Genomic DNA, 25,552 nt, shown 5'->3' with positions numbered 1-25,552 from the left:
CTCCTTGTGCAGTGAGTGCCTTGTCTCTGGTCATCTTTCAACCAAGCCCGGACCACAATATGGCAGAGCTGTTGCAGCAGGGATATGACAAGTTAGACCACAATGCCAAGATTCCAGACCCCCTCCTCCAGGAAGCCTTCCCTGGATTTCCCCTTGGATGTCCCCCATCACAGCACTGATTATCCTGGGTCATAATCACCGGTTTCCAGATTTCTGTGCCGTGAGGATTCCCAGTGCTCAGCAAAGAGCCTGGCACACCGTAGGACCTCAAACATCACTTCCGCCCCCTTCATTTTGCTTCTCCCCAAACCCCTTCTCCTAGGTCTTTCATTAGGGTATCCCTATTGCCCAGTCTAGATGCCAGCATAGAATAGGTGCTTAGTGAATGTTTCTAAAAATGGATCATCTCTCCAACAGATCTAATATATAGTAGAAGTTCAAGAAATATTCAGTCCCTTCCTCTCAAGGGCAGAGAGTCAACAACAATAGGAGTAGCACCTTCTGGGTGCTTTCTTTGTGCTGGCACTGCACTAAGCTCTTGAAATCAGGACTACTATGTTTATTTTTCAGACCAGCTAATGGAGGCCAAGAAAGGTCTGAGAATTTGCTTGGGCCACACAGTTGTCAAATGGAGGAGCAGGGATTTGAACCTAGGCTGTCAGACTTCAGGCCTGCAGTGTGCGGCCTTGTGCTGAGGGCCCAGCAGCTACCACTCTTCCTGGCACATAGCAGGTGCTGAGGCTTGCCTGTAGTGGGCCCTAAGAGGGCACAGTTACCCCCGGCCCACTGCCATAGGAAGCTCCAGGGTGATCCCACTCACCCCCTCGGCTTGGGTTTCCCTCCTGCCCCAGTGGACCAGGCTGTCTTGGGAAGATGCTGCCAGCCCAGGCCTGCCCAGGCCCTGCCGCCCACACAGCCTTCCCTAAACCGCCAGCAGGCTGGCAACGTGGCCAGCCCCAAGGGACTGAGCCGCGGCTGCTGGGCAGCCCAGACAAAGGCCTGCAGCGTGCCCAACTCTCTGGCACTCAGGCTGCCTCCTCTTCTCCTCCTTCCTCCTCCTCTCCCTCCAGGGCCTGTGGGGGGCACTGGCAGAGGTCTTCAAAAAGGGAGGCGGATGAAAGAATGAGGGACATGGCCAGGCAGCCCCAGGGGCAGAGGCCGAAGCAATTAAAATGAGCAGAGCAGTCCTGCAGGGCTAAGCAGCCCAGAAATCAGGTGGGCGGGTGCTGGTGAGGGCGGCCCCTGCGCCGGGACCCAGCAGGCGCCACTGGAGGTCTACTGAGTAGTGACCCCCGGGTGTTGACAGGGGGTGGGGGCTGTCAGGGGGAAGCCCTGGGCACTCAGTAGCCTCAGCAGCACTGACCCCACAAAAGACGGAGCTTCAGACTTACACGGAAGACGGCATGTATCAAGGCATCTATTCATTATTTCCCTGATTTAGCCAAGAGGAAACTGAGGTTCAGAGAGGCCCAGTGACGTGCCCGAAGTCGTACAGTTGAGAGTGGGGCAAACACAAACCCTGCCCAGGGTTTGATTGTAACAGACCCAATGCTTCCCACTGCTCTGTCTCCTTACAAATCATCCATTAATGATAGAAACAGAAACAACTATTATTTACTGAGCACCGACTATATTTAAGCGCTGTACCTAGGATCGTGGTCGGCAAACTGCGGCTTTTGAGCCACGCGGCTCTTTGGCCCCTTGAGTGTGGCTCTTCCACAAAATACCACGGCCTGGGCGAGTCTATTTTGAAGAAGTGGCGTTAGTTGAAGTTTAAGTTTAAAAGATTTGGCTCTCAAAAGAAATTTCAATCGTTGTACTGTTGATATTTGACTCTGTTGACTAATGAGTTTGCCGACCACTGACCTAGGACATTGCCTATATTAAGTCATTTAATCTACAAAACAACCCTCTGAGGCAAGAACTATTATGCCCATTTTACAGATGAAGAAACTGAGGCCCAGTAAGGTAAAGTAACTTGAACAAGATCAAACAGTGAGGACATGGTAGAGTTTCAACCCAGCCATTGGAACTAAGCTACCATTTCATCCTGGATGGTTGGATGGATGGATGGATGGATGGATCGACAGATTGACTAATGAATGCCCTGTGTGCACTAAGCCTGTGGCCACACACCCAGTAGGAGCTTGGAGGGCAGTAGCCATGACAATGTTGTATTTTCTTTTCTTTTTCTTTTTTTTTTTCTTTTATTGATTTTTTACAGAGAGGAAGGGAGAGAGATAGAGAGCTAGAAACGTCGATGAGAGAGAAACATCGACCAGCTGCCTCTTGCACACCCCCTTCTGGGGATGTGCCCGTAGCCAACGTACATGCACCTGATGGGAATCGATCCTGGGCCCTTTCAGTCCGCAGACCGGCGCTCTACCACTGAGCCAGACCGGTTTCGGCGATGACAATGTTGTATTTTCCGTGAGCCCTGCTGAAGGAGCCTCGTGTCCCCGCCAGGGCTGGAGCTTGGGGGCCCTGGGCCATGTGCCCAGGCTGCTGGGGCGCCCGGGCTCCCTCACTGAGCCAAGCAGCGGCATGACGGATGTGCCCGCCGCCACGGGGAGCCTGGGGTAGAGCAGTTGCCTGGAAACAGGCTGCTCTGGCAGCCCACTCTCAGACCTTTGTCACCATCTCAAGGACCTTTTCTCCTGCTCCTTTCTCACTGGAGGCAGACCCTGCACGCAGGTGAGAAGCTGCAGCCAGCGCTGCCAGCAGCCGCCATCACGGGGCCCACACTGGGTCCATGGCCCGGGCTGGGGAGAGGGAGCGGATGCCAGAGAGTCAGGGAGCCTGTGGTGAGGGAGACAGGGCTCCTCGGGCGATCAGGCCGAGGCTTAGAAAAACCCCGATGCTGGGATGCTTCTCTCATTGCCTTTATTTCTCTCAGATCCTCTGACAAAAAAAAAAAAAATTAGCCCGAGTCCTTTTTGTTAGTGATGCAGTACTGACAGCATCAGCGGATACGTGAACAGAGTGGGGCTTGTGGGGGACAGTGCGGTGCCCCTGGCTCAGCGGGCACTAGTCAAGCTCTGGTGATGGTGGGCCCTGAGAGGGGATTAACTAGCCCCGGGGGATTAGCTGAAGGCGGGGCCACACTCCAGCCAACCACCCCACCTGGGGACAGAGGTGTGGAGGGGCTAAGAGCAAGGACTCTGGGGCCAGGCCAGCCTGGGCTCAAATCCCAGCTCTGCCCCTTGGGCAAAGCATGTCTCTCTCTGTGCCTCGGTTTCCTCCCCAGCCAACGAGGTGTGGGGATGAAACGATACACTACCTCGCACATGGTGGGTGCCAGAGGGGAGGTCAGGGTGCCGTTGCACTGAGATCTTCAGGGTGCCCTGCATGAGGCTGATTTCTCTCAGGGAGCAGGAGGTCCGCAGCCCGCTTGCTGGACACACTGGGAAGCAGAGGCTGCAAGAGGGATGGGTTTGCCCCAGTTGGACACCAGGCAGGATAAGATGATTCCCGCCCTGTCAGGTTTCCACTTTGCACAACCACTTCCTCAGCGTCCCCAGCGAACGGAGCTGCTCTGATGTTGGAAAGAGATGTTAATGCCGCTCCCGGAATCCTCCTTGGCTCCCCAGGCTCATCTGCGGCAGCAGAGGCCTCTGGAAGACGGCCCTGCTCACCCGAGCTCCGAGCGCGCTTTGTGCCTCCTCCAGGCTGTCACTGCCTGGATGCCCATCCCCTGCTTGTCTCTGGCTGACTCTTGGCCCTAAGTTTCACTCTTCCGGAAAGCTTTCCCCGCCCACAGTCCCCAGGACAAGCCGAGAGCCCTTCCCCCATGCTGCAGGGACTCACTCCCCAGCCCGGGGGTCCCGGGCCAAGGGGAGCATGTGCCTGGCCCGGCATCCAGACCCTTTCTCCTGAATTTCTGCTCCACCTTCACCTGCCACAGCTGCCTGGTTGCAGACTTTGTCCTGGGTCACCAGCCTCATAACCTCACAGCTCCTGAGCAGACTATCCATGCATGCTCCTCTCCTCGGCTCACACAGGATCTCCCCGCCCCCCACTCTACCCTACCCCCTTGTGCACACACACACACACACACTCTCTCTCTCTCTCTCTCTCTCTCCTCCCAGGCTTCTCAGCAACCACCTCACCGCTACCCCCCAGGTCCTGCTGAGTCTAATTCAGACCCTCGCTCCTCTGGAACCTTTTCCTGACCACCTCAAGCCAAGGAAGCCCTCCAGTCTGTTTCTCCTGCAGGAGGTGCTGCTGCCTCCCTCGTGGTGCCCCTGAGGCCTGGGGAAGGAGGAGGACAGAGAGGCGGCAGGAATGGGAGAAGGCGGGAGCAGGGGCGCCACATTCATCAGCCCTCGCTCCAGGTCAGGCCCTATTCTAGGCACACAACGACACAAAACCTGGGTTATCCCATCTTTAGAGGAGCAGAAGGAAGACTGGACTTAGAGAAATTAAGCCTCTCTCTTGCCTAAGGGCGTGGGCCTCGCTGGGCTCCTGCTGCCTATGGCGGTGAGGTGGCACCACAGGGCCCAGGGTGGTCACTGGGCCTGCATTTCGTGTGCCCTCCCACCGGAGCCAGCACAGGCGGTGGCAGTGGTGACTGCAATGGTGACAGTAACACTACTTGTTGATAATGGACACCATTTAGGTGCTGGGCTCCAGACCCACACAATCTTGAAGTTAAAGATGAGGAAACCATAGCCCAGGACACAACGGGACTCACCCAAGGTCCCCCAGCTAACAAGTGACATGGCGAGGATCTGACCCCCATGGCTGAAAGGCCACAGCATCCTGGAGCCCAAGACACTGCCTCGTCTCCCAGCTGTGCTGGCACCAGGGCAGGCAGCTGTAGCCCCAATTCTGGCCACCAGGCCCCGAGCCTGTCCCCGGTGGCTACCCGCTAATTAGCCAGGCGGCTCTGCTTGCTCAGTGGCTGCTTTGGAATAATTCTCCCAGGAAAGGCCGAGCTTGCAGGAGCAGAAAAAGGTAATTGCTAATTTGCACGAGAGAAGACAAAGGGGACAAAGGCGCCCTTTGCTGCCCGGTGCAGCCTCCTGTCCCCATCACGGAGCTAGCAGCCTCTCACCGCCCACCACCCCAGGCGCCCTCGACGGCTGTCTGTCCACAGGACACATCCACACGGTCCCGTTCAGTCTGAGTCACTGGGCCACCCCCAGGAAGAGCAGAAGCACACACGAGCATGTATGTCACCGGCCATCCTCTCAAATACACAGGGAAGGGCCGCCAGGAACCTCAGCGACTTCAAACACTAAGGACCATGTAAGTGCTCCACCGTTTTCTGGGCGCTCTGTACTGCTGCTCACTGACTCTCACAGCGGCTCATGGGGTGATATTGCTCTGAGCCCCATTTACAGATCAGAAAACTGAGGCCGGGGAGATGTGACCACCAAGGCCACCTGCTGGGAAGCGATGTGAATTCAGCCACTCCAGTTTGCGCTGTTTCCACTGTGCTCTAAATTGAGCTCCGTCCTCCCATAGTGCAGCGGGAGGAACTGAGGGCAGGGAGCTGTAATAGAAAAAGGATGGGCTTTGGAACCAACTCTGCTCGCGTGTCCTGTGTGCTTCAGGCCATGACCTTTCCTCTTTATGCCTCAGTTTCTTCATCTACAAAATGGGCCCATTAGTCCCTGAGTTATGTGGACACTGGGGAAAGGCTGTGGAGGGTGCTAAGGGCACTGAATAAGGCTAGGCTCACTGACCTCTCAAACCAAGAGGTCAGATGGCCAGCCGAGTGCCCACAGCAGGCTGGTGCAGGGCTGGACCAGATCCCGTGGCTCCGAGCCCCCTGAGATGAAGGTTCAAGCTGCAGCAACCAAGGAGCAGGCACCGGTGGGCAGGGCCTTCTGCCAAGGGCGAAGAGGCCAGATTGTGGCCAGGAAGGTGGGCCACGGGAGGAAGGGCCACAAAGCTCCGTGGGAGGAATGGCCAGTGCTGGGTTAGGTCAGGCAGACCTGGGCCCCAATCCTGGCTCCCCTAGTCAGCTGGGCATGCCCGTCTCTGAAGCTCAGCTTCCTCTTTGCAACGCCCCTCACCCCCAGGCTGCCCCGAGGCGCCCAGGTTAACTGGGACGGTCATCTGGACTACAAGGTGCTGGGAGCCAGTCTGTGTACGCAGACTGACCTGCCCCACAAGGCCAGGCACTGGACAGACAAGCAGACCGTGTGGACAATCACATGAGCCCAGAGCTCTTCCTCTCTCAGGGAGCTGCCCCAGACGCTGCCTGTGGCCTCTGAGCTTTTCAACATCCTTACAACAGACCCCCCCGCCCCGTCAAGCCAGGCCTTACAAAACCCGCTTGGGAACCACAAATCTGAAAGTCGCTCTTATTGCGTGGTGCCGGGTGCACACGTGTACACGCGCGCCTGTGAAGGAGGGCGGCTCTGGACCATCTCCACCCTCCCGGATCCTGGGGTTCCCTGAACCAGGACACCCTCATCTTAGCCCCCCATTGGCCCTGCCTCATGATGGTGAGGTGGCTGTGACCTTGGGCAAATCACTCATCTTCTCCAGGCCTCAGTTTGCACTTCGTAAATCAGGCTATTATTTCCTGATCTCTCTTCCTCCTGGAGTTCTTAGAAGACCCAAGTGATAATTTCCCAACAGTAATGAAAATAATTCAAAGCCACACGAACGTTAGGTTCCAATTTTTAAACATTTTCTGGGCACCTCCTACAGGCAGGCACCAGGCTGGGCACTAACACACACTTCCTGGTGTGTTTCCCACAAGTCTCACCACAACCTGACCTACAGGCATCGCATCCCCATCCTGCAGATGAGGCCACGGAGGCTCAGAGGATGATCTGCTGGAAGGTGGTTGGACCAGGATTAGAGCCTAGAGTTGTCACCACGTGGAGTGAGCAGCCCGATGGTATTCTCCTTTCCATGCCCCCATGGGTCTAAAACCCACCCTCTGGCTGAAGAAGCAGGAGTAAGTCCCCTGCCCCAGCCCAGCCCCGCCCCAGCCCCAGCCCCAGCCAGGAGGCTGGCATCAGCAGCCTCCACTGGGACGGGCTCTGAGGGCTCAGAAAGAATTTTGTTCAGGGGTAAAATGTGGTCTTTTGATTTCCAGATATAATACAGGGGGTGGGGGTACTGGTCTCCTGGCTGCTCCTCAAACCCAATGGGACACACTCGTGCCTCAGGGTCTTTGCACCTGCTGTTCCTTCTGCCTGGAATGCTTTTCCATCAAGTCCCTGCATAACCTGCTCCTGCACCTCCTCAGGGCTTTGTTTACAATGCCACCTTCTCAATGAGGCCCTCTCTGATGCCCTGTTGAAAATCTCAATACATCCCATCCAGCACCTTCTCTTCCTCTCACTCTGCTGGATTTTCCTCCACAGCATCTGACCCGCTGGGTGCTTTCCTTAGTTGTTATGTAGTGTCCGCCCTCATTAGACTGCCAGCTCTCCGAGGGCAGAGATTCCTCTGTGTCTCCACAGCGCCGACACTTCGTCAGTACAGGGGTGGGCAAAGGTAGGTGTACAGGTGTGGTACAAATAAATAACACATAATCAATAAGAAATAATCCTCCCTGACTGGTTTGGCTCAGTGGACTGAAGGGTCCCAGGTTCGATTCCGGTCTAGGAGACGTACCTTGGTAGCGGGTTCCCCGGCTCCGGTCAGAGTGCATACAGGAGGCAACCAATCGATGTCTCTGTCTCACATCGATGTTTCTCTATCTCTGCCTTTCCCTTCCACTCTCTCTAAAAAATCAATGGAAAAATATCCTCGAGTGAGGATTAACTAAAAATAAACAAATAAGTATTAATACAAGAATAAGCTCTGTGTTTTGTACTCACAACTGTAAACCTAGTTTTCCCACTCCTGTATCTTAACACTGAATAATACTGAAGCCCATGGAGGGAAAGTGGGGGGCCCCAGGCACACGGGGAGCCCAGAAGGAACATTTATATTCAGGCCTTCTGCTCCCAACCCCTGCCTTCTGCTCCCTCCCTTCACTGGCATGGGATATGCTTGGGTTTCCTAGAACTCGGGGTACAAGTGCCTGGATCCTGCCTCCCTCCGGTCCCCAGAGGCACGGGAGTCGGCAGTGGGTGGGAGAATAGCCCCTTCCCCAGGCCAGTGTAAGGGAAGCAGCAAGGGTGTGTGCGCACACTGTGGCCGTCTAGGGGACCCTGCCCCATTCCCATCCCAGATTCCAGAGGCAGAGCTCAGAATAGAACCTTCCTTTCTCTCTTGGCTCCTGACTTAGAAAATGGGCTCTCCCCCTGGAAACACCAACTGCCACCGTGTGGGTGATGGCCCCTCGCCTTTCTGGCAGACGAGGTGCTGAGGGCAGAGGAGTGAGGGCACCCATCGTGCGAGCTTGCTGGGGCAATGCCAGACCTCAAACCCCGCTCAGGCAAGTCAGGCTCAAGCTCATGCACGTGCACTCGCCCCTGCACGGGCCTGTAATGGGTCCAAGAGGCGAGGAAAGGACCTTAGGGAGGGAGCTGCAGCTGAAGGGGCAGGTGGCCATAGCTGGGAGCAGCTGCTGGCCTCACATCCGGTGCCGCCCTCTGCTCACAGGCGGCCTCGGGCAAGTTGCTTAAGACCTCCGTGGTTCACAGGTTGCTGCAGGAGCCCGTTGTGCAAACACATAGGAAGCACTTAGGGCAGGCCCAGCACCTAGTGAGCACTCAGTAAATGTGAACTGACACACCACCACCACCATCACCATCACCGCCACCCTAACACTCATCCCCATCACAACGGCCATCATTGTCACCACCACTGCCATAAATACCATCATCACCTTCACTGCCATGATTACCATCACCACCACCACCGCGACCACCACCGTTACCGGCAGCTTCTGTCCCTCACCATGCACCCTGAGCTCCGCTCTGAATGATGGAAAAGGACCTGAATTCCCTGCATCTGTGGAGCTCACCACTGCACCCCGGGAGGCTCCTCCAAGTTGTTGAATGAATAAATGAGTGAATGAGTGAATGGATGAATGATGAAGAGGCTTTTCTGCAGAACAAAGGAGCTGGTAGGAGGAAATTGGAGGAGCCTGTTAGATCTATTCCTTCAGACCCCAGCCCGCTTCACCTCATTTCTCTAGCTTCTGCTCCCATTGGAGCCGTTGTCCAGAACCTCCCTGGGCCTCAGACTCCCTATTTCCCTCCAACTGGTTCCTGAGCCAGAGGGGTTCAGTCCTACATGGAGGTGACATTTCACCAGGGCCCAGTGAGGGGTGGGGAACAGCCTGGAGACCCTACAGCCATGTAGGACTGAACCTCTGGCTCAGGAACCAGTTGGCAGAGAACAGGGTGCTCTGCACACAATGGACCAGACTCAGCTTCCTAAACACCCCGTCCCTTTGTTCCCTGCTCTGCAATGGCTCTCACTGCCTGAGATCTGGCTTTCTGGGGCTCCATTAAGGATCACATAGCCCTGTCTCCCCAGCCCCAGGGCTCCCTTCAAGCAGCTTCTCTTCCCCTCTCCCCACAGATGTGGGGGCCCAGCCTGGGCTTCCTTCTAGCAAGGAATAAACTCAAATGTTCCTGCGAGGGGCCTTCGTAACCACCTGCTGACTGGCCAGCCTCCTTTGGCTCTCTCCGCCCTGGGTCTGGAGGGGCCTGCTTGTCGGGCAGGTCAGACAGTCCCAGTGCGTCCTGGCCATCACTCCAGTCCGTGTGTAGGCCCCGTCACAGGCATGATCCTCCATTTTTCAGGGGAGGAAACTGCAGCACAAATATGAAAAGGCTGGAGGCATTCATTGAACAAATATTTACTGACTGCCTACTATGCACCAGGTGCTGGGAACCCAGCCATGAGCAGGATGGCAAATATCCCTGTTCCCATGGAGCCCGAGAGGAACACACACAAAACCAGTGTCTGTCAGAGGTTGATAAGGGTTCTGAAGTTAAAGGGATGAAGAATGATGGGGGACCAAGGCCTTTTGAGAAGGCAATCTGGGGAGGCCTCACTGAGGAGGTGACGTTTCCCCAGGGCCCGGTGAGGGCTGAGGGAACAGCCTGGAGACCAGTGGTCTACGGGCAGTGCGCAGGGGCCTGGAAGGCGGAGACAGGACCAGAGCTGGGCCTCGTGGGCCTGGGTGGCTTTTTCTCAGCGGGTGATGGGGACCCACGGGAAGGTTTTGAGCAGAGAAGGAATGTGGTTGGGTCTACATTTTCACTCAGCACTTCGGCAGCTGTGTGAAAAGGGAAGAAAGCAGGAGGAAGGACAAGTGCTATTGCTGGAGAGGAGGTGACAAGAACTGGAGTGGGAGGGGACTGATGAAAAGGCCCTGTACTCCCCATTCCCTAGGAAAGAGTGCTCAGAGGAGCTGGACCTGGGGGCACAGAGCTAGCATAGGGGCCCGGGGCAGAAGCGACCCCCTTGGCACAACTGGATAGGGGCCCAGCTGCCTGAGCCAACTAGCTGGTTGGCTTGCCAGGCCCTAGTCTGCCCCGACCATCCAACAGTCGGGGTACCTGGAACTCCTGCCTCATAGCAGGTGCTCATTAAATCTCTGTGAAATGAATGAGCAGGGCCTGGGGTGCAGCAGGTGCCAATGGAAGTTTGCTGAACGAATCAGTGAATGAAAGGATGGTCTGTAGCCTTGTATCGTTTGCTGATGGCTTCCCATGTTTGTCGGAGTTCCTTAAAATCATTGCACCTGCTGCCAGTCAGAGCCTTACCATGAGCCAGGCCCCAGGCTCTTACCTGTGTCCGCCAACCCTGCATGGCAAGTTCTACTGTTGTGCCCAATTTACAGAGGAGGAAACTGAGGCCCAGAGAGGGTAATTAATTTCCCCAAGTTCACTCAGCTACTAAGTGGCACAGCCAAGATGTAAACCCAGGACTGGGCTCTTCTCAGCTACATTCCCACCCTGGGGTCTTATCAATAACACCACCAACTCAATCGTGGCTCCCTGAGGGCAGGGAGCTTGCAGGCGGGCTCCTGGTAGGACGTGCCCAGTGCTCCCTCACATCAGAGGTCGCCTCGGTTCCTCACCCAGCCTGGTACTACCTTGCTGATAAGGACACGAAGGCCAAGAGTCGGGAACTTTCTCAAGAGCTGAGGCTGAGAAGTGGCAGAGGAGAGCCTTGAGATCCTGAGTTCTGGGGCCTCGCCAGCAGCCCTCTCCACAGCCCCTCACGCCGCTTCTCCCCGCCACCAGCCCACATCTGTCCGCAGCAGAGGCAGCATACTGAGTCCCCACGTCATGAGTCTGGACGAGACAGTGACTAATTCCTGGGGCCCAGCCAATGATAGAAAACCCCTCCACACCGGAGGCCTGTCTCAGGATCCAAGGCCACGGGGCTGACCTCACGCTGACCTCTCACCTCTGCTTCTTGCTTAAAAGGGCAGAAGCCACAAAAACTGTGCTTCAGACCTAAAAGGGGAGCTGGGCAGTGCCCAACAGTAATCACAGTAGTAATAGTAACAACAATAACCACGGCCAGTGCTCACAGAGCACTCAGCCAAGGGCCCTGCCCTCTGCCAGGCTTCAGAAGCTCATTCTCACAACAATCCAGAGAAGCAGGTCCTATCATCACCCCGCACCACCACTTTCTAAATGCAAAAACTGGGGCGCAGAGAGGTTGAGTAAGCTGAATGAGTTGTACAGCCAGTATATAGATCAGGATTCAAACCCAGGCAGCCTAGGCCTAGGGCCATTGTAGGACTGAACCCCTCCAGCTCGGAAATGGGTTGGAGGGAAATAGGGTGGTCTGGGCACTTCTTACCCCCGGGGGCTGCTCTCTTGTGGTGGTTGTGGCTTTAATTCACGCGTGTTACCTTGAAAACAAACCTATCCACGGAGCCACTGGCCCCGTCCTGGGAGGCCCTAACCCCTCCTCTCCCATTTCATGGCTCACCTCTTTGTCAGTGCTCTCCCTCGCTCAGCCCCAGCTTCCATGGCCCCCTCTCCCTGCACTGATCCCCATCAGTGCCACCCAGAGTGGGCACTGGCCAACCATCTCCTTTTGGGACTGCTAGCAGCTGGCTGTAGCCTGGGTGTAAGGCGGAGCCTTCTCTCATGTAGGTGGGCACACTCTCCCCCCCTCCCCCCTCCCCCATCATACACACCTCAGCTAGCTGGCTGTGGGGCTCTGCGCCACTCCCTGGCATCCCCTTATTCAAAGAATACCTCGGTAACCCCTGAGGGCCAACCCCACCAATAGATCCTATTTGTGCCTAAGCAGCATGTCCTACTGTCAGCATACTCTGCCAGACAGACTCACGCCTGCCGCCCCATCCTGGGAAGAGTCATTGTCCAAGCCCATGCGTTACCACGAGGGACCCCAGCTTCTAAGCCTTGCTGTCAAGAGACTGGGTGATCTAAGGAGCTGAGGACACAACACTTCCCTGCTGTAAGGGCTCAAGTCCCTGCTCTGGTTCTTTCCAGCTCTGTGACCTCAGGTATGTTACTTAACCTCTCTGAGCCTCAATCCTCACCAGCAAAATGAGGATTATCATGATAATTATAATGTTCGAACAGTCACATGAAGTCACGGGGAATCAAGTATTTAGCAGAGCGTTTGGCACTTCGTAAGCATTCGACAAATGCTAGCTGTATCATGTTATCATTGTTTTATTTGGTAGCAGGCATTGACGGAGTACTTTATGAGTCTCAAAGGATCCCCACAACAACCCGAAGGGATAGTTGATGTTACTGTCCCCATTTTACAGGTGTGGAGACGGGGGCTCAGAGAGGTTGAGGTGTGTCCAGTTTTTCACAGCTGTTGGAGAGGCAGGATGTGAACCCAGGGCTCTCTGCAGTCCCATAACGGGCAGCCTGGCCTCTGGAGTCCAGCTCTCCTTTCGCCCTCCTTCCCCGACTGGAGCAGCAGGGCTTCTGGCCTCTCCTTCCTGCCTGCTTTGGCGCAGCGCCTTCCCTCTGCCCTCTGCTCCATCAAGGCTCTCTCTCACCCAGACGAGAGGGGGGCTGTCATCCTCCGGAGCAGATCCAGCGGACCACCCCTCCTCCTGGAAGTCCTCCCTCCAGTTTTCCTACACATACTCTCCTTCATCCTCTTCTACCTCTGTCCACGGCCCCGTCTGCAATCTCCGCCCCGTGTCCCCGGCCCCGGGACTGAGGCCACTGGTCACCGCACAGCAACAAGCAGCGAACACTCCTGTTTCCTGTGTTGAGCAGCTGACATGGAATCTCTCTTCACATCCACATAGCAACCCCGTGTGCTGGGAAATACTACTGACTCCATTTGCCAGAGGAGGAAACTGAGGCTCAGGGGGAGGGACAACAACTTGTTTCAAGATCGTCCAGCTAATGAGTCGTGGAGCTCAGTTCAAACCTGGGACTGGTCTGAGCTTCAAAACCCAACTCAGCTGCACTGCTCCACACTGGCCTGTACAGATTGTAGGGTTACTGATTTTATCACAGTCCTAATCCTAATTATAACTACCTTTTACTGAGGATTTGACTATGTCCACACCTGGGTACAGGTGCTTCTAGAGAGAGAGAGAACGAGAGAGAGAGAGAGAGAGAGAGAGAGAGAGAGAGAGAGAGAGACAGAGAAGAAAAAGGAGGAGGAGAAGAAGGGGGGGGGGGGAAATAAGTGAAGCTACAGTGGTTATAACCCCATTTTACAGAAGAGGAAACAGGTTAAAATGAAGAATAGATTTGCCTAGGAATGCACATCAGTAAATGGCAGAGCCTGGTCCTAGCCTCTGTCTTCCTCCCCCCCTCCCTCTACAGCCCACTGCTATGCTGATTTGCAGGAGCCTCACATAAAACCCTTTGCTCCTTGGCCTTCTCCTGTCCCAGCCTCCAGATCTCCCCGGGAGGCCCAGCCCCACAGAGCTTCCGGGCTGAACTCACAGAACTGCCTCCCCCCTCCCCCCTTGGCCCAGGCTTTCCTCTCACCACACAGGGTCTCCTCACCACCCTCGAGAGACCAACAAATGTCTAGTTCGGAGACCTTCTCAGGGGGGAGGGTGGTCTTCTAAGGGACCCTGAGATGGAGTGGCAGCTGCTCTGTGGCCTGCCTGGCCAGCTTGGCTCTATGCCACCTTCCTGACCGCCCCACAGGGTTGGCCTATCACCCCCTTACACAGAGGGGCCAGGGGGTCCGAGCGGGGAAGCCATTCGCCCAGAACCAGAACCTGGCAGCAGAGCTGAGATTCAAACATGGATCTGTTGTTGGCCATGTTACCCTCTGGCCTTCCTTACAGTTGCTCTACCTGGCAGAGCCCCCGTTGCCTAGGCAGGCCCCTCTCCACATCCCCACGAAAATGACAATCCCTCTGCTTAAGCATCTCACATAATTCTCTCTTTCGGTTTTCCCAACAACCCTGAAAGGGGGGGGGGGGGGGCGGCGGATAATCGTAAGATCCATTTTTCAGATGAGAAACGGAAACACCAAGTGTTTCCTTAGCTGGGTGCCCGCAGAGGCTGTGCCTTGGTTTGCTAACCTGTATAATGGGGTCATAATGGCCTCCCAGGGGGGGGGCTGAGGCCTATGTAAGAGTGGCTAAGCCAGGGCTCTTGGATATACGTCCGTGAGATGCACGCAGACAAAGCTCCAGCCCCGCGTGCATTTTTCTCAACCCACCAGCCTCCAGCCTGGGGCTGGCCCGGCCCAGGGAGAGCCCCGTGTTTCTCCGAACATTTCTCAGCCCGGGGACACGGAGAAAACGATGAGTCATCTGCCCAAGCTCAGGCCTCCCCGGAGCCTGTTTCGGGTCCCAGCTGCAGCGGGAAAGGTTCCAAGCTGGGAAGGGGGCCCTGTGAACACGATGACTTCCAAGCCACCCCCGTCCAGGCCTGAGTCGCCACCGGGTCTCCTCCAGGCCCTCCCGTGCCACACGCTGCCAGCCTGGAGGACAGCTCCTGGATTCCGCCCACTGGACCCTGCCCCTGGGCCTCCGCCCCAGCTCTGCACGTCTTCCCACATTTCTGGGGTCGTAAACATTCCTTTCCCACCCAAGAACACATGATCCTCTAGCCTCCCTACCCCCCACCTCCCATGTTACCCAGTCCCCACCCAGGCCGCAGAACGGTGTGCAATGCTAAGCAGGGGACTGTCCTTTTCACGGAGGGGTCTGCCCAGGCAAAAGGTGCCCTGCCAGGTAGAGCAACCAGAGGGAAGGCATCCCAACCAACCTGCATGTGGACCCCAGCTCTGCCACCGCTGCCTGGGCCTGGCCTGCTCTCTGCACCTGCTCCTCAGCCTCCCGCTCCTCCTGCTCCACAACACGTCTCCTTGCCACAGCACTTGGAGGGTTCCTTCTAAAACTCGTTTCTGACCTTATCTCCCCCCACCCCCGCCTTCCCCCCAACTTAAACACCCTCCTGTAACTCCTGCTCTCCTTGGGGGTAACACACTGGCTCCTGAGTGGCTAGTGTGTCCACTTCTTCTCTTCCACCCGGCCTCACCCAATTTCACCTGCACATCCCTTCTGTACTCCACGAGCTTCTCAAGCTTATTTGACCCGTTACCCATCCTTATCCCATTTTATTGTTTTGACCCTCACCTGAGGATATTTTCCCACTGATTTTGTTTAGAGAGAGTGCAAGAGAAGGGGAGAGACAGAGGGTGAAACATCGATATGAGAGAGACATATTGATTGGTTGCCTCCTGATTGTGCCCCGGACCAGGCCTGGGAATCGAGCCTGCAACTGAGGTATGTGCCCTTGACCGGAATCAAATCTGGGCCCTTCAGTCCCTGGGCCGACACTCTATCCGCTGAGCCAAACTGGCCAGGGCCTCTAACCCGTTTTAAACGCTCCGCGGAACAGATTTCTCCAGGAAGGCGGCCGGGCCACCATCGCACACACTGGGCGCTGACCGTGCCTGAACCTGCCCACTCCACGGAATGAGCTTCCCCTGTTCTGCTCTTGCTAAAAAGTTTGTTCCGGCCTCAAGGTCCAGCTCAAATGTCACCTCCCTGAGGACTCCCGGCAGCCGCGGGCAGGAGGCTGGGCTGGGCTTGGGGCTCCTGAGGCCCCCATGAGTGCAGGATGGAATGAGTGGTCCTCAGAGTCGGCTCTGAGACATCTGCTGTCATTGCTGTTTCCTCCCATCCCCCACCCCACAGTGGGGAGCCCCCTTGGGGCTACAGCAGTAAAAACAGACAGGTCTGCCCTGGTAGAGCTCAGAGCCTTGTGAAGAGACATACACTAAACATATAAACTAGTATAAGTATATATAAATAAATAAGTAAACAAATAAGATAGGAGGTGATAAGGGTTAAGGAGAAAATTTAATTAGAAAGGGGTAGGAGGAGAAGGCCCAACATGGACTTGACTGGGTGCTCAGGGAGGAGGTAACATTTAGCCACAGGAGAGGGAGCCAGCCTCGCAGAGCCCTGGGCGAAGAGGGTTCTGGGCTGGGAGAGCCGCCAGTGCAAGGGCCCTGGGGCATAACTGTGTGCGGTTCGCAGGCAGCAAGGAGGCCAGTGTGACTGAGCCTCAATGAGCCAGGGGAGAGGGGACGGGGGGAGGGCCGCAGGCAGCCAGGGCCAGGCGATGCAGGGCCTGGTAGGCGTTGGGAAAGACTGGCTCTTGCTTTGAGCGAGGCAGGAGAGGTGGAGGGCTCTGAATAGAGGAGGGAAAGAAGCTGATTTGTGTTTTGCAGGTTCCTCTGGCTGTGTGGGCCAGAGGGCGTGCCAGGGGTGCCAGGGCGAGCACAGGGAATCTAGAGGAGAGGCAGATGCACCTCCAGGCTTGGACGAGGCTGGTGTCAGTGGTGAGCAGGTAACGTTTGAGAGGTATGTAGAAGGTATGTAGAAGGTGGAACCAACAGGATTTGCAAATGCTTGCATGGGGACGGCAGTCCGAGGAGAAAGAAGTAACAATGACTCCGGGCATGGCTGAGCAAGGAAAGCATGGAGCTGCGAAGATGGGAGGACAGTGGAAGATGCAAATAAGTGAGCAAGCGATTGAATGAATGACCCGCCGGGTTTTGAAACCAGACGGGCACATGCCCTGCACAGGTGCTCTGTGGAGCTTGTTCTCTCCACCCCTGGCCTTAGCTTCCCCATCCTATGGCTGAGAGACCCCGTGCTCCAGGGTGGCCCAGCGGACTGGGCCTTGTGGGGAGCAGACAGGCCCTGCCTCCCAACCCCGGCAGCCGGCCCAGGCTGCAGCTGAGAGGAGAAGGGAAGGGTTAAGGGAAAAGGTGGCTCCATCTGGGCCAGTGGGAGGGCTGCCTGGAGTCTGGCAGCTTTTGAGGAGTGCCCTTGGATGAGGGCATCAGGACTCTGGGGTGGGCTTCGGCACCTGAGCCTGCCTCCACGCCCCCAGGGGCACAGCGGGTCAGACAGCCATGGAACCCACGCCCCGCCACCGGTTCACTCTGGGACTCGGGAGATGCCCTGGCCTTTGATGCGAGATTCTCGTCTACCTCACAGAATCCAGGGGGGAGCAAATGAAATAAAGAACCTGGCACATGGCAGGGGCTTAAGAACAGGGGAGATGTGCTCAGACCCCTGCCCAGGGAGGAAATCAGTAGCCCGGCCTCACTGTGTTCTCTGTAGGATCCGAGTCCAGAACTCAGGTTTCCAGGCAGGGACGGGGGCAGGAGTGGGAAAGGGAGTGGGAATGGGAGGCTCACCCTTCTACCTTTCTGCCTGGTGAGTGGCTACAGACCTTGGCAGAGCTCTCAGTCTCTTCTCTCTAGCACCCTGACCTCTGGGGTCTGGCTTCCCCACATCAGGAAGGGACTCAGAGGCAGGAGGAACCACAGGAGACTTCCCTACATCACCTACAGACACAGGCTCAGCAAGGACAGAGAGAGACCCCGAGCTATCATATCCCCAGCTCTGGGGGCCTATGCCAAACGTATGTTCTTCACCAAGACTTACCTGGTGTTCGGTGAAGTTCAATACAGCATTAACCAGGCCCCCGATGGCACTGAAGATAGAGAAATAACTAAGACACAATCTCTAGTGAACTAATAGTTGCTGCCCACCTACAATGCACCAAGAACTTTGCTAGGTGCTTTATTTCCCCTGTCCCATTTAACATCCATGATATCTTTAATCACCATCCCCATTTTCCAGATGAGAAAAAGTCAGGCTCAGTGAGATCACATAGCAGCTAACATTTCTTAGGACTTGCTACATGCGTCAGGCTCTACATTGGTTAATGCAGTGGTCGGCAAACTGCAGCTCGCGAGCCACATGCAGCTCTTTGGCCCCTTGAGTGTGGCTCTTCCACAAGATACCACGGCCTGGGGGAATCTATTTTGAAGTGGCATTAGAAGAAGTTTCAGTTTTAAAAATTTGGCTCTCAAAAGACATTTTTATTGTACTGTTTATATTTGGCTCTGTTGACTAATGAGTTCGCTGACCACTGGGTTAATGCATTCATCTTCACACCAGTCTGATGAAGGAGATAAGATCATCAGCTCCATTTTACAGATGGAAAAACTAAGGTCAGATTGGCGAAAGAGCAGAGCTCGGGGTTGAAACCAGGGCCCTGTGGCTTGAGAGCCCAAGCCCTTCACTCCTCCCTCTGTCAGGCTGGGCCTGCGGCAGAAAGCAGATGAGAAGGCACCTGTCTCCCTGGGCCCTCACCCAGCTTCCTTCTGCTCCCTCTCCTCCTCTGGGGTCCAGAGGCAGGACCTGCTCTGACACAAGTTAGCAGAGGGACCTCCTCAACGACAGCAGAGCCTTTTCCAGCTTACGGAGCCTCCTGGAAGTGGGGCTTTGGAGTCTGTTTTCCAGGTGAGGAAGCTGAGACTTGGAGAGATCAAACAGGCTACCCACTCAGGTCACATGCAAGGGAGTGGCTGAGTTGGGATCCCATAGGTCCTGGCCCCCCCTTTTCAAATTCGGAGCCCTCTCTCCCACCTGCCCTGGCGCCTGGCTTTGGGCTAATGCCACAATGTCAAAAGGTCACAAGCTTTTCCCGGCTGTCCTGTAGGGCAAGGCAGAGGAGGCAGAGGAAGAAGGGTGGGAACAGAGGCGCCTTGGCCACTGTCATGGGGACAGGGACCTGGTGCTACCTCACACTTGGTTTCAGCTGCTGAGGCCTGAGGAGCAGCAGAGGCCAGGGCAGCAGCTCAGGCCGGCTCAGTTATCATGAAGGACGCCTCTGTCAATACGGAGCGGCCAGCCTGATGGTTTCTTTCTTTTTTTTTTTTTTTAAATAGGATCCTGAACATGTGTGCGTGCACACACAGTCACACTTGTGGTCTGCCAATGCCCACACCCCAGGTGCCTGCACATCTGCTAACACAGACGCTCACAATCACACACACATTCATGAGCATGCAGTGTCCCCTCCACCTGTGTACACGCACACACACACACACACACTGCCCCAGGCAGACAGCATCTCCACCCTGCATACGGACAGGCACATGCACACTCACGCCCACACAGTCACACTGCTGCCCGCACACGCACATGCACACAGTGCCCACGTACACACACACATGCTCTACCACGAGTTCACACACACGTGTACAGTACTCAATCCTACCACCTCCATGGTAAGGGCTGCCTTGGAGAAGCCCCGGTTTGCCTTAGGCTACGTCACTTTGTCCCTGGGCAGCCCCACACCATCAGCTCCCTAACCCTCAGACCCCCCAGAAGCATGTTTGGGATCCCAGATGGGCCTCCTGACTCCCAGACATCCGGGGACAGTTAGACAGCCTATGGGGGGCCACGAGGGAGGGGATGTTCCTGCCAGGACTGGTCGCATGTGGTCTCCACCCCCCGTAGACAGTGACCCCGAACCCAGAGGGAGGTCCCAGGAAGGCAGAGCCTGGTCCTCCAGCACGACACACAATCCAAAACACAGAGCCCCGGAGTCCCCAAGACCAGATTCAGAATTACTGAGGCTTAATGAACAAGCAGCCCACTTCGGCCACGAGAAATCCAAATTGGGCCCTGCCAGGTGCCACTGTCAGCCTTCTCCCCAAGGCCCCCCAGGACCTGGGACAGCAGAGGCCTCCTCCCTTCTTACCCCATTCCCGTCCCAGTGAGCCCAGGACAGCCCTCAGACACCTCACACGGAGCCAGTCCTGCCTCGAGCACCAGCTAAGGGTACGGACGCGCTGATCAGAGGGATTCTTCTCAACTGATTCAGATTCAGGGGTAATGAAATAAAAGACCTAGGCTTTCAAACTGGGTCAGGCTGCAAGACACCTCAGACAGGGCCAGAACGCACACGTGTGAGGGCTGTCCCGGAGCTCAGGGTCTGCCCCCATCAGCAGTGGCCTTAGGGAAGCTCTGAGCCTCCCTAAGCCTCAGTTTACTCACCCGAAGAATGGCAACAAGAGCAGCACTGACCTGGGCTGCGGTGAGAGTTCAATAAGCCACTGTGTCTTGGCCTCTCAGCACAGTGACAGGCACAGAGCAGTACCCCAGAAAGGGTCGCCTTGGCGATAATTTGAAGAAAAGCAGAAACACGAAGGTATTCGACCAAAGGTCACAGCACACATTACACTGTGCTACGTCAGAGGCCGTTTGCCGCCCAGGCCAGCGGCCGCAGGTGCCAAAGGTTTACACAAAAGCTCTGGGGAGAAAGACTGAAGACTGCGAAAATGCTCTCCACTAAATGAACGCTGTCTGCAAACTGGGAAAAGACCACCATTAGTCAATTTGGCCTGCGGAACACCTGGGGTCCTGCTCAAAAGGGCCTGGTGTTGAGAGTGGAGTTTGGCAATCCGGCATTTCCCCTCAGGGAGCATCCTGGCACGTGACGGGCCACGGGGAAGCCGCACTGGAGCACAGAGATCTGTGTTCCAGTCCTGGCTCCCTACCCACGGCAACGCCCTCTCCCTCGGCCTCAGCTTTCCCATCCGGAAGATGGTAGAGTTGGGCTGAGAACATCTTTCTCCAAGCAGCCCTGGGGCTCTCTGGTCCGGGGAGTTGACGGATGGCCCAGGGCCCCACCCCAGACATAACCCGTGGCCCTCGCAGGCCCTGAGGACAGTCCCGCCCTAAGAGACCAGAGGAAAAGGAAAGGGTGGGTTCATTTTGTGGCCGACGCTGGAACCGGAATCAGAGGGTCTTGCCTCCGAGGGGTTTGCTTCCCCTGCTTGGCAGGCCAGGGAGGCCAGAGCAGTCCAAACCCAAGAAATAATAAATCCTACCCAGGCTCCGCACAGCCAGGAGGCCCGGCTGGCTCTCGTCATAAAAAGATCTTATCCCCGTGAGCACCCCTGCCCATCGCGGGGGACTCCGCCCTCCTTCTCTCAGCCCTCCGCCTCTACTTCTATTTCCTGTGACAACCTGCAAACTGAAGACCAACCTGCCTCTCCGCCCACCCCCCACGCCCAGGCTTCTGCGCCCAGGCTTCTGCTTGACCCCCGCCCTGCCCCACTCCCCACGGGGCCCCAGCTGCAGGAGGCCCAGGCAGAGTGTAATTCCCCTTGCCCTCCTCTCAGCCCCCTGGCCGGTCCGGACAGATTAAGCCTTTGTCACACACACCCAGAAAAAGCTCAGGGCCAGATGGGACAGGACAAGTGGTGTCAGATCATCGACCCGCTGCTGGCCGGGACTCAGGGAAGGGCCCAGCCCCAGCACCGCATATGGCTGTGGGAGGAGGAGCGGGGGCCGTGGAGGGGGCAGCAGCATGGAAAAGAGACAGCACACTCTGGCCACCCTGGGGACCTCGCCCACGCCGGGCAACCTTGTTCAGCTGCTGGAGGATCCAACTCCCACACGACACCCCCTCTTCCCTGAAAATGTCCTGCCTGGTTTCTTGATCATATCCTCAGTTGTGCCCACCTCCCCACGTGCCCCGCCCCCCCAAGCTGGGTGCCCCTTGAGCAGGCACAGAGGCCAACCCACCCCAGTGTCCCAGCATTCCCCACAAGGCCTGTGGGTGCTAAACAAATGCCTTGGACAAAGGTTTATGGCCCAATGACCTTCATAAAACCCACCCAGGACAAAACTACAGGATCTCTCCCAACTGCCACCAGAGGCAACGATAACTTTAAGAGGGCGTGTGTGTGTGTGTGTGTGTGTGTGTGTGTGTGTGTATGTGTGTGTGTGTGTGTGTGTGTGTATAGGCAAGTGAAGGGGGGGTGTCCTTTGTACCTGTCAAAGAAGGTCCCATTCAACCCCTCCCAGGAAGAGGCCATGGTTGCCCCTGAGTTCCCAGGAGGATTCTTTCCTCTTAGATCAGTGAAAAGGAAAATAGAAATGTAAAAATAATAGCTGAGCGCCAGGATGGTGCTTGAAGATGGGGGTGGCAAGACTAGGGGCATCTCCTGTGTCCGGCTCCGGTTGGCTGGGCAAGTGGCAGGTAACTAACAGGCTCTCTGGGGACCAGCAGGCCGGGCAGGAGGGCGTGGGGAGCCCGAGGGGCAGGCTGTCACAGGAGGGCATGTCTGTTGTGTTTGTCGTCTTCCTGGCAGCCTGGGCAGGGAGGCCTAGGTCCCCTTCTCTGCCTCCCAGGCAGGTGGTCCCTGGGGGAAGGCTTATTATTGGTCTGGAAGCCAGGCGGAGGCTTTTGAGGCCCGTGCTGCCAGGGGGGTCAGTGTGGGCCTCTGGAAGGTTATGAAAAGACTGGCTGGGCTGGCAGAACCCAGGCCCAGACCTAGCACCCAATTTCTGCATGTGGCCTGTATGGGCGAGTGTGTTCTTGCTCCACCTTGACAGCTGTCTGGCTAAGGGGTTAAGAGGACTGCCCCATGATGGCCACTCCCTAGAGGAGAGGTCAACCCACACAGAGAATCTATGAACCAGCTGCCAAGTCTGAGGGTCACCTGCCCCCCAACTCCAGGAGTGGGGGCTCCTGCCTCAGACTAAGAAGGAGATGGGGCCAAGACTCCCAGCTCCCTAGTGAGGAATAACCCTGATATGTGTGTGGGAGGGGGGGATGGGGTGGGAGGGGGCACAAACTGATTTGGGAAGCCTAGATGGCTCAGGGCAATGACCCAGCGTGGGGGGCACAGACCCAGCCAACCATCTGGTGGGTCAGTGACCTGCAAAACCCACACTTAGGCTGGGGACATTAGCCCCAGGTGGGGGAGCACCGAGGAGGGGTAAGAACTGTTCGGGTGGGGAGAGGCAATGCCCATGCTCCCCCGGTGGGAAAGTGAGCACTGATTTAGGCTGGGGGAGGGAGGGAGGGATCCCTGACTCGATCGGGGAGGGGGCAATGACCCAGACTCCCCGTGTTTGGGGAGAGCACTGATTTAGGTCAAAGGGGTCCCTGACTAGGAAGATGGGACACGGCCCCAGCCTTCCCCTCGGAGGATGGGCCGCGGCGCGCCCCTCGGCCCGGCCCTGTGCTCCGGGTCCGGCCCGAGGCGGCAGCGGCGCAGATGGGCTGCTGGCGGCCGCGGCGGCGGCAGCGCGGTTATCAGCGCTCCTCGCAGATGGGCCGCCCGCCCTCCGCGCTCGCGGCTCCCCACTCCCCGCGGCCTGCAGCCCCGGCCCCCAGGCGCGGGGGAAGGCGCCTCCGGATCCGCTCCCCGGCTCCCGCCTCCCTCCCTCCCTCGCGGCCCCCTCACCCCGCGGGCCGGGCCCGGCGGCCGCAGGGGGGAGGGGGAGGGGAGGGGGAGGGGACAAGTGCACTTTTCGTAACGACCGAATCAATTGTGTGTGAAGAGCCCGCTCCGGCCGGGGACCGGGCAGAGCGCGGGGCGGGCGGGCCGGACGGGGGAGGAGCGCGGAGGGGGGAGCTGGAGAGCGAGCGAGGGAGGGAGGCCGGCGCGGGGTGGCCCCGCTCGCTCACTCGGGCCGGGCGAGGCCAAGGAGGGAGCGAGGGGGGCAGGGAGGGAGGCCGGCCCGGCCCGAGAGGGCCGGGGGCTGAACGCACTAACGGAGGGTCTCCGCGACGGAAAGTTCAAAGCTCAGCAGCGCCCCGGGAGCAGCCGACCCCCCCCCAAGCCCCCACCCGCCGCAGAACAATGAGGTCCCGGCGGGGGAGCCGCGGGGCCCGCGCCGCACGCCCTCTCCAGGGCGCCCCGGGCCGGAGGGGACGCCCCCGCCCGGCCGCCCGCCTCCCTCCCTCCCGGAGGCTGCGGCTCCCCGCCCCCTCCCCCACGCCACCCCGCCCGGACCGGCTGCCCCGGGGACGGGGGAGGGGAAGGGATGGATAGGTCAGGCCGCCCCCGTCCCAGGGAGGGGGAAGCCAGGGGCCCGGGGGGCGGAGGGGGCGCCCCACCCACCCGCGGGAAGCTGCTCCTGCGCCAGGCTGCGGCTCAGGCTGCCCCTCCCCGAGCCAACCCCGGGCGGGGTCGGGGAGACAGCGCCCGGGCGAGCCCCCTCCCCGGGCAATGGAAAGGCGAGTGGACTCCCCGTCCCGTGGCTGCCCCTGCCCCCCGCCCGCGGCACCACCCTCCACACACACACACACACACACACACACGCACACGCACACACAGGCACACGCACACACACACCGCCCAGCCGGCCCGGGGGCGGGAGCGCGAGGCGCCCGGGACAGGCAGCCCCGGGGCGGGCAGCGGGGCGGGGAGGGGGGGTTCGGGCTTCGGAGAAGCCGCCTGCTGGCGGGGGGAGGGGACAGGAGGACGGAACACACTGGGGTGAGCAGCCCGGGACGGCCCGCTCCGCAAGCCCACGGGCCGGGCAGCGGCGCAGAGGCGGGCAGGGACAGCCCGAACCCGGAGCGCCGCCTGGGCGGGCCGGGGCGGGCGGGCGAGCAGGGAAGCGTGCGTCTCGGGCGGGCCAGACCCACGGAAAGCCTCGGGGACACAGGTTCGGACACACATCCACACCCACACCCCGCCCCCGCCCACCCGGGGCCCCGCGGCGGGACCGGCCCGCGGCCGCCGCGCGCGCACTCACCGAGCCCGTCTTGACCGGCACATACACCACTTGGCCCATCTTGGGTTCCCGGCCGCTGCCCAGGCGGAAGCCCTTGGAGCGCACCCAGAACTGGAACTTGCCTTTCTCGCCGGCCGCCGGGCCGCTGCCCGCGCCGGTCCCGCCGCCGCCCTGCAGGACCTCGGTGATCCGCTGGTATTTGCTGCGTGTCACCGTCTTGGTTTTGGCCGAGTCGCCGTAGGTGCGCAGGCACCAGTCCCGGAACTGGCGGCCCAGCTCGGAGTCCCCGGGACTGCGCTCGCGCTCCCAGCCCCCGCGCAGCAGTAGCGTCGGCTTCGGCATCCTCTCGCCGCGCCCGGCGCCCTCGGGGGCGGGCCGGCCGCCGGGCCGCCCGGTGCCGGGACTGGGCTGGGCTGGGCTGGGCTGGGCCGGCCGGGCCGGGGCGCGCCGCGGCCGGGGCTGTCCCGCGGTGTGGCTCCGGCGCGGCTGCTGGATGGGCACGGGCGGCGGCCGGACGCACGGGGCTGCAACGCGCTCTGTCCTGCTCGGGCGGCGGCGGCGGCGTTGGCGGCGGCGGCTCCGGCTCGCCTCCTGCTCCGCCTCCTCCTCCCCCCCGGCCGGGATGCAGGAGCGATGGAGGCAGCTCGGGGCCCGGAGGTGCAGAGGGGGCGGGCCGCCCCGCGGGCGGCCGGGGGAGGCGGGAGGCGGGGAGCGGCCCGGGGCGCGGGGAGCGAGACCGAGCCTGGGCGCGGGCGGCGGCGGTGGCGGCGGCGGCGGCGGCTGTCAGTTCTCACGGCTCATCCTGCTCTTGCTCGGGCTCCCGCTGCCGCTGCTCTTCCTCCTCCTCCTCCTCCTCCTCCTTTCTCTCCTCCTCCTCCTCCCTCGCCC

The 25,552-nt window shown here is 58.5% G+C and overlaps 1 protein-coding gene across 4 annotated transcripts in view; it reads right to left on the bottom strand.

Moving 5' to 3' along the window:
* NOL4L (nucleolar protein 4 like) overlaps window positions 1–25,288 on the bottom strand; it is a 126,633-nt gene extending 101,345 nt beyond the window's left edge. For 2 of the 4 annotated variants that reach the window (XR_006740365.1, XM_036418768.2), the window contains exon 1: window positions 24,686–25,282. Coding sequence is in view for 2 of the 4 variants with exons in the window: in XM_036418768.2 (XP_036274661.1) it covers window positions 24,686–25,006 (321 nt within the window). In the remaining 2 variants the exon portion in view is untranslated. Of the gene's footprint in view, window positions 1–24,685 lie in introns of all 4 variants that reach the window. The other 2 variants (XM_045574887.1, XM_045574888.1) reach the window with 2 other exon arrangements.
* Between the last annotated feature and the right edge of the window lie 264 nt (window positions 25,289–25,552).

Source organism: Pipistrellus kuhlii, unplaced genomic scaffold, assembly GCF_014108245.1.
Source record: "Pipistrellus kuhlii isolate mPipKuh1 unplaced genomic scaffold, mPipKuh1.p scaffold_m20_p_6, whole genome shotgun sequence".
Taxonomy (NCBI): domain Eukaryota; kingdom Metazoa; phylum Chordata; class Mammalia; order Chiroptera; family Vespertilionidae; genus Pipistrellus; species Pipistrellus kuhlii.
The sequence above is the reverse complement of the archived record's forward strand: the minus strand, read 5'-3'. Positions and strand labels throughout refer to the sequence as shown.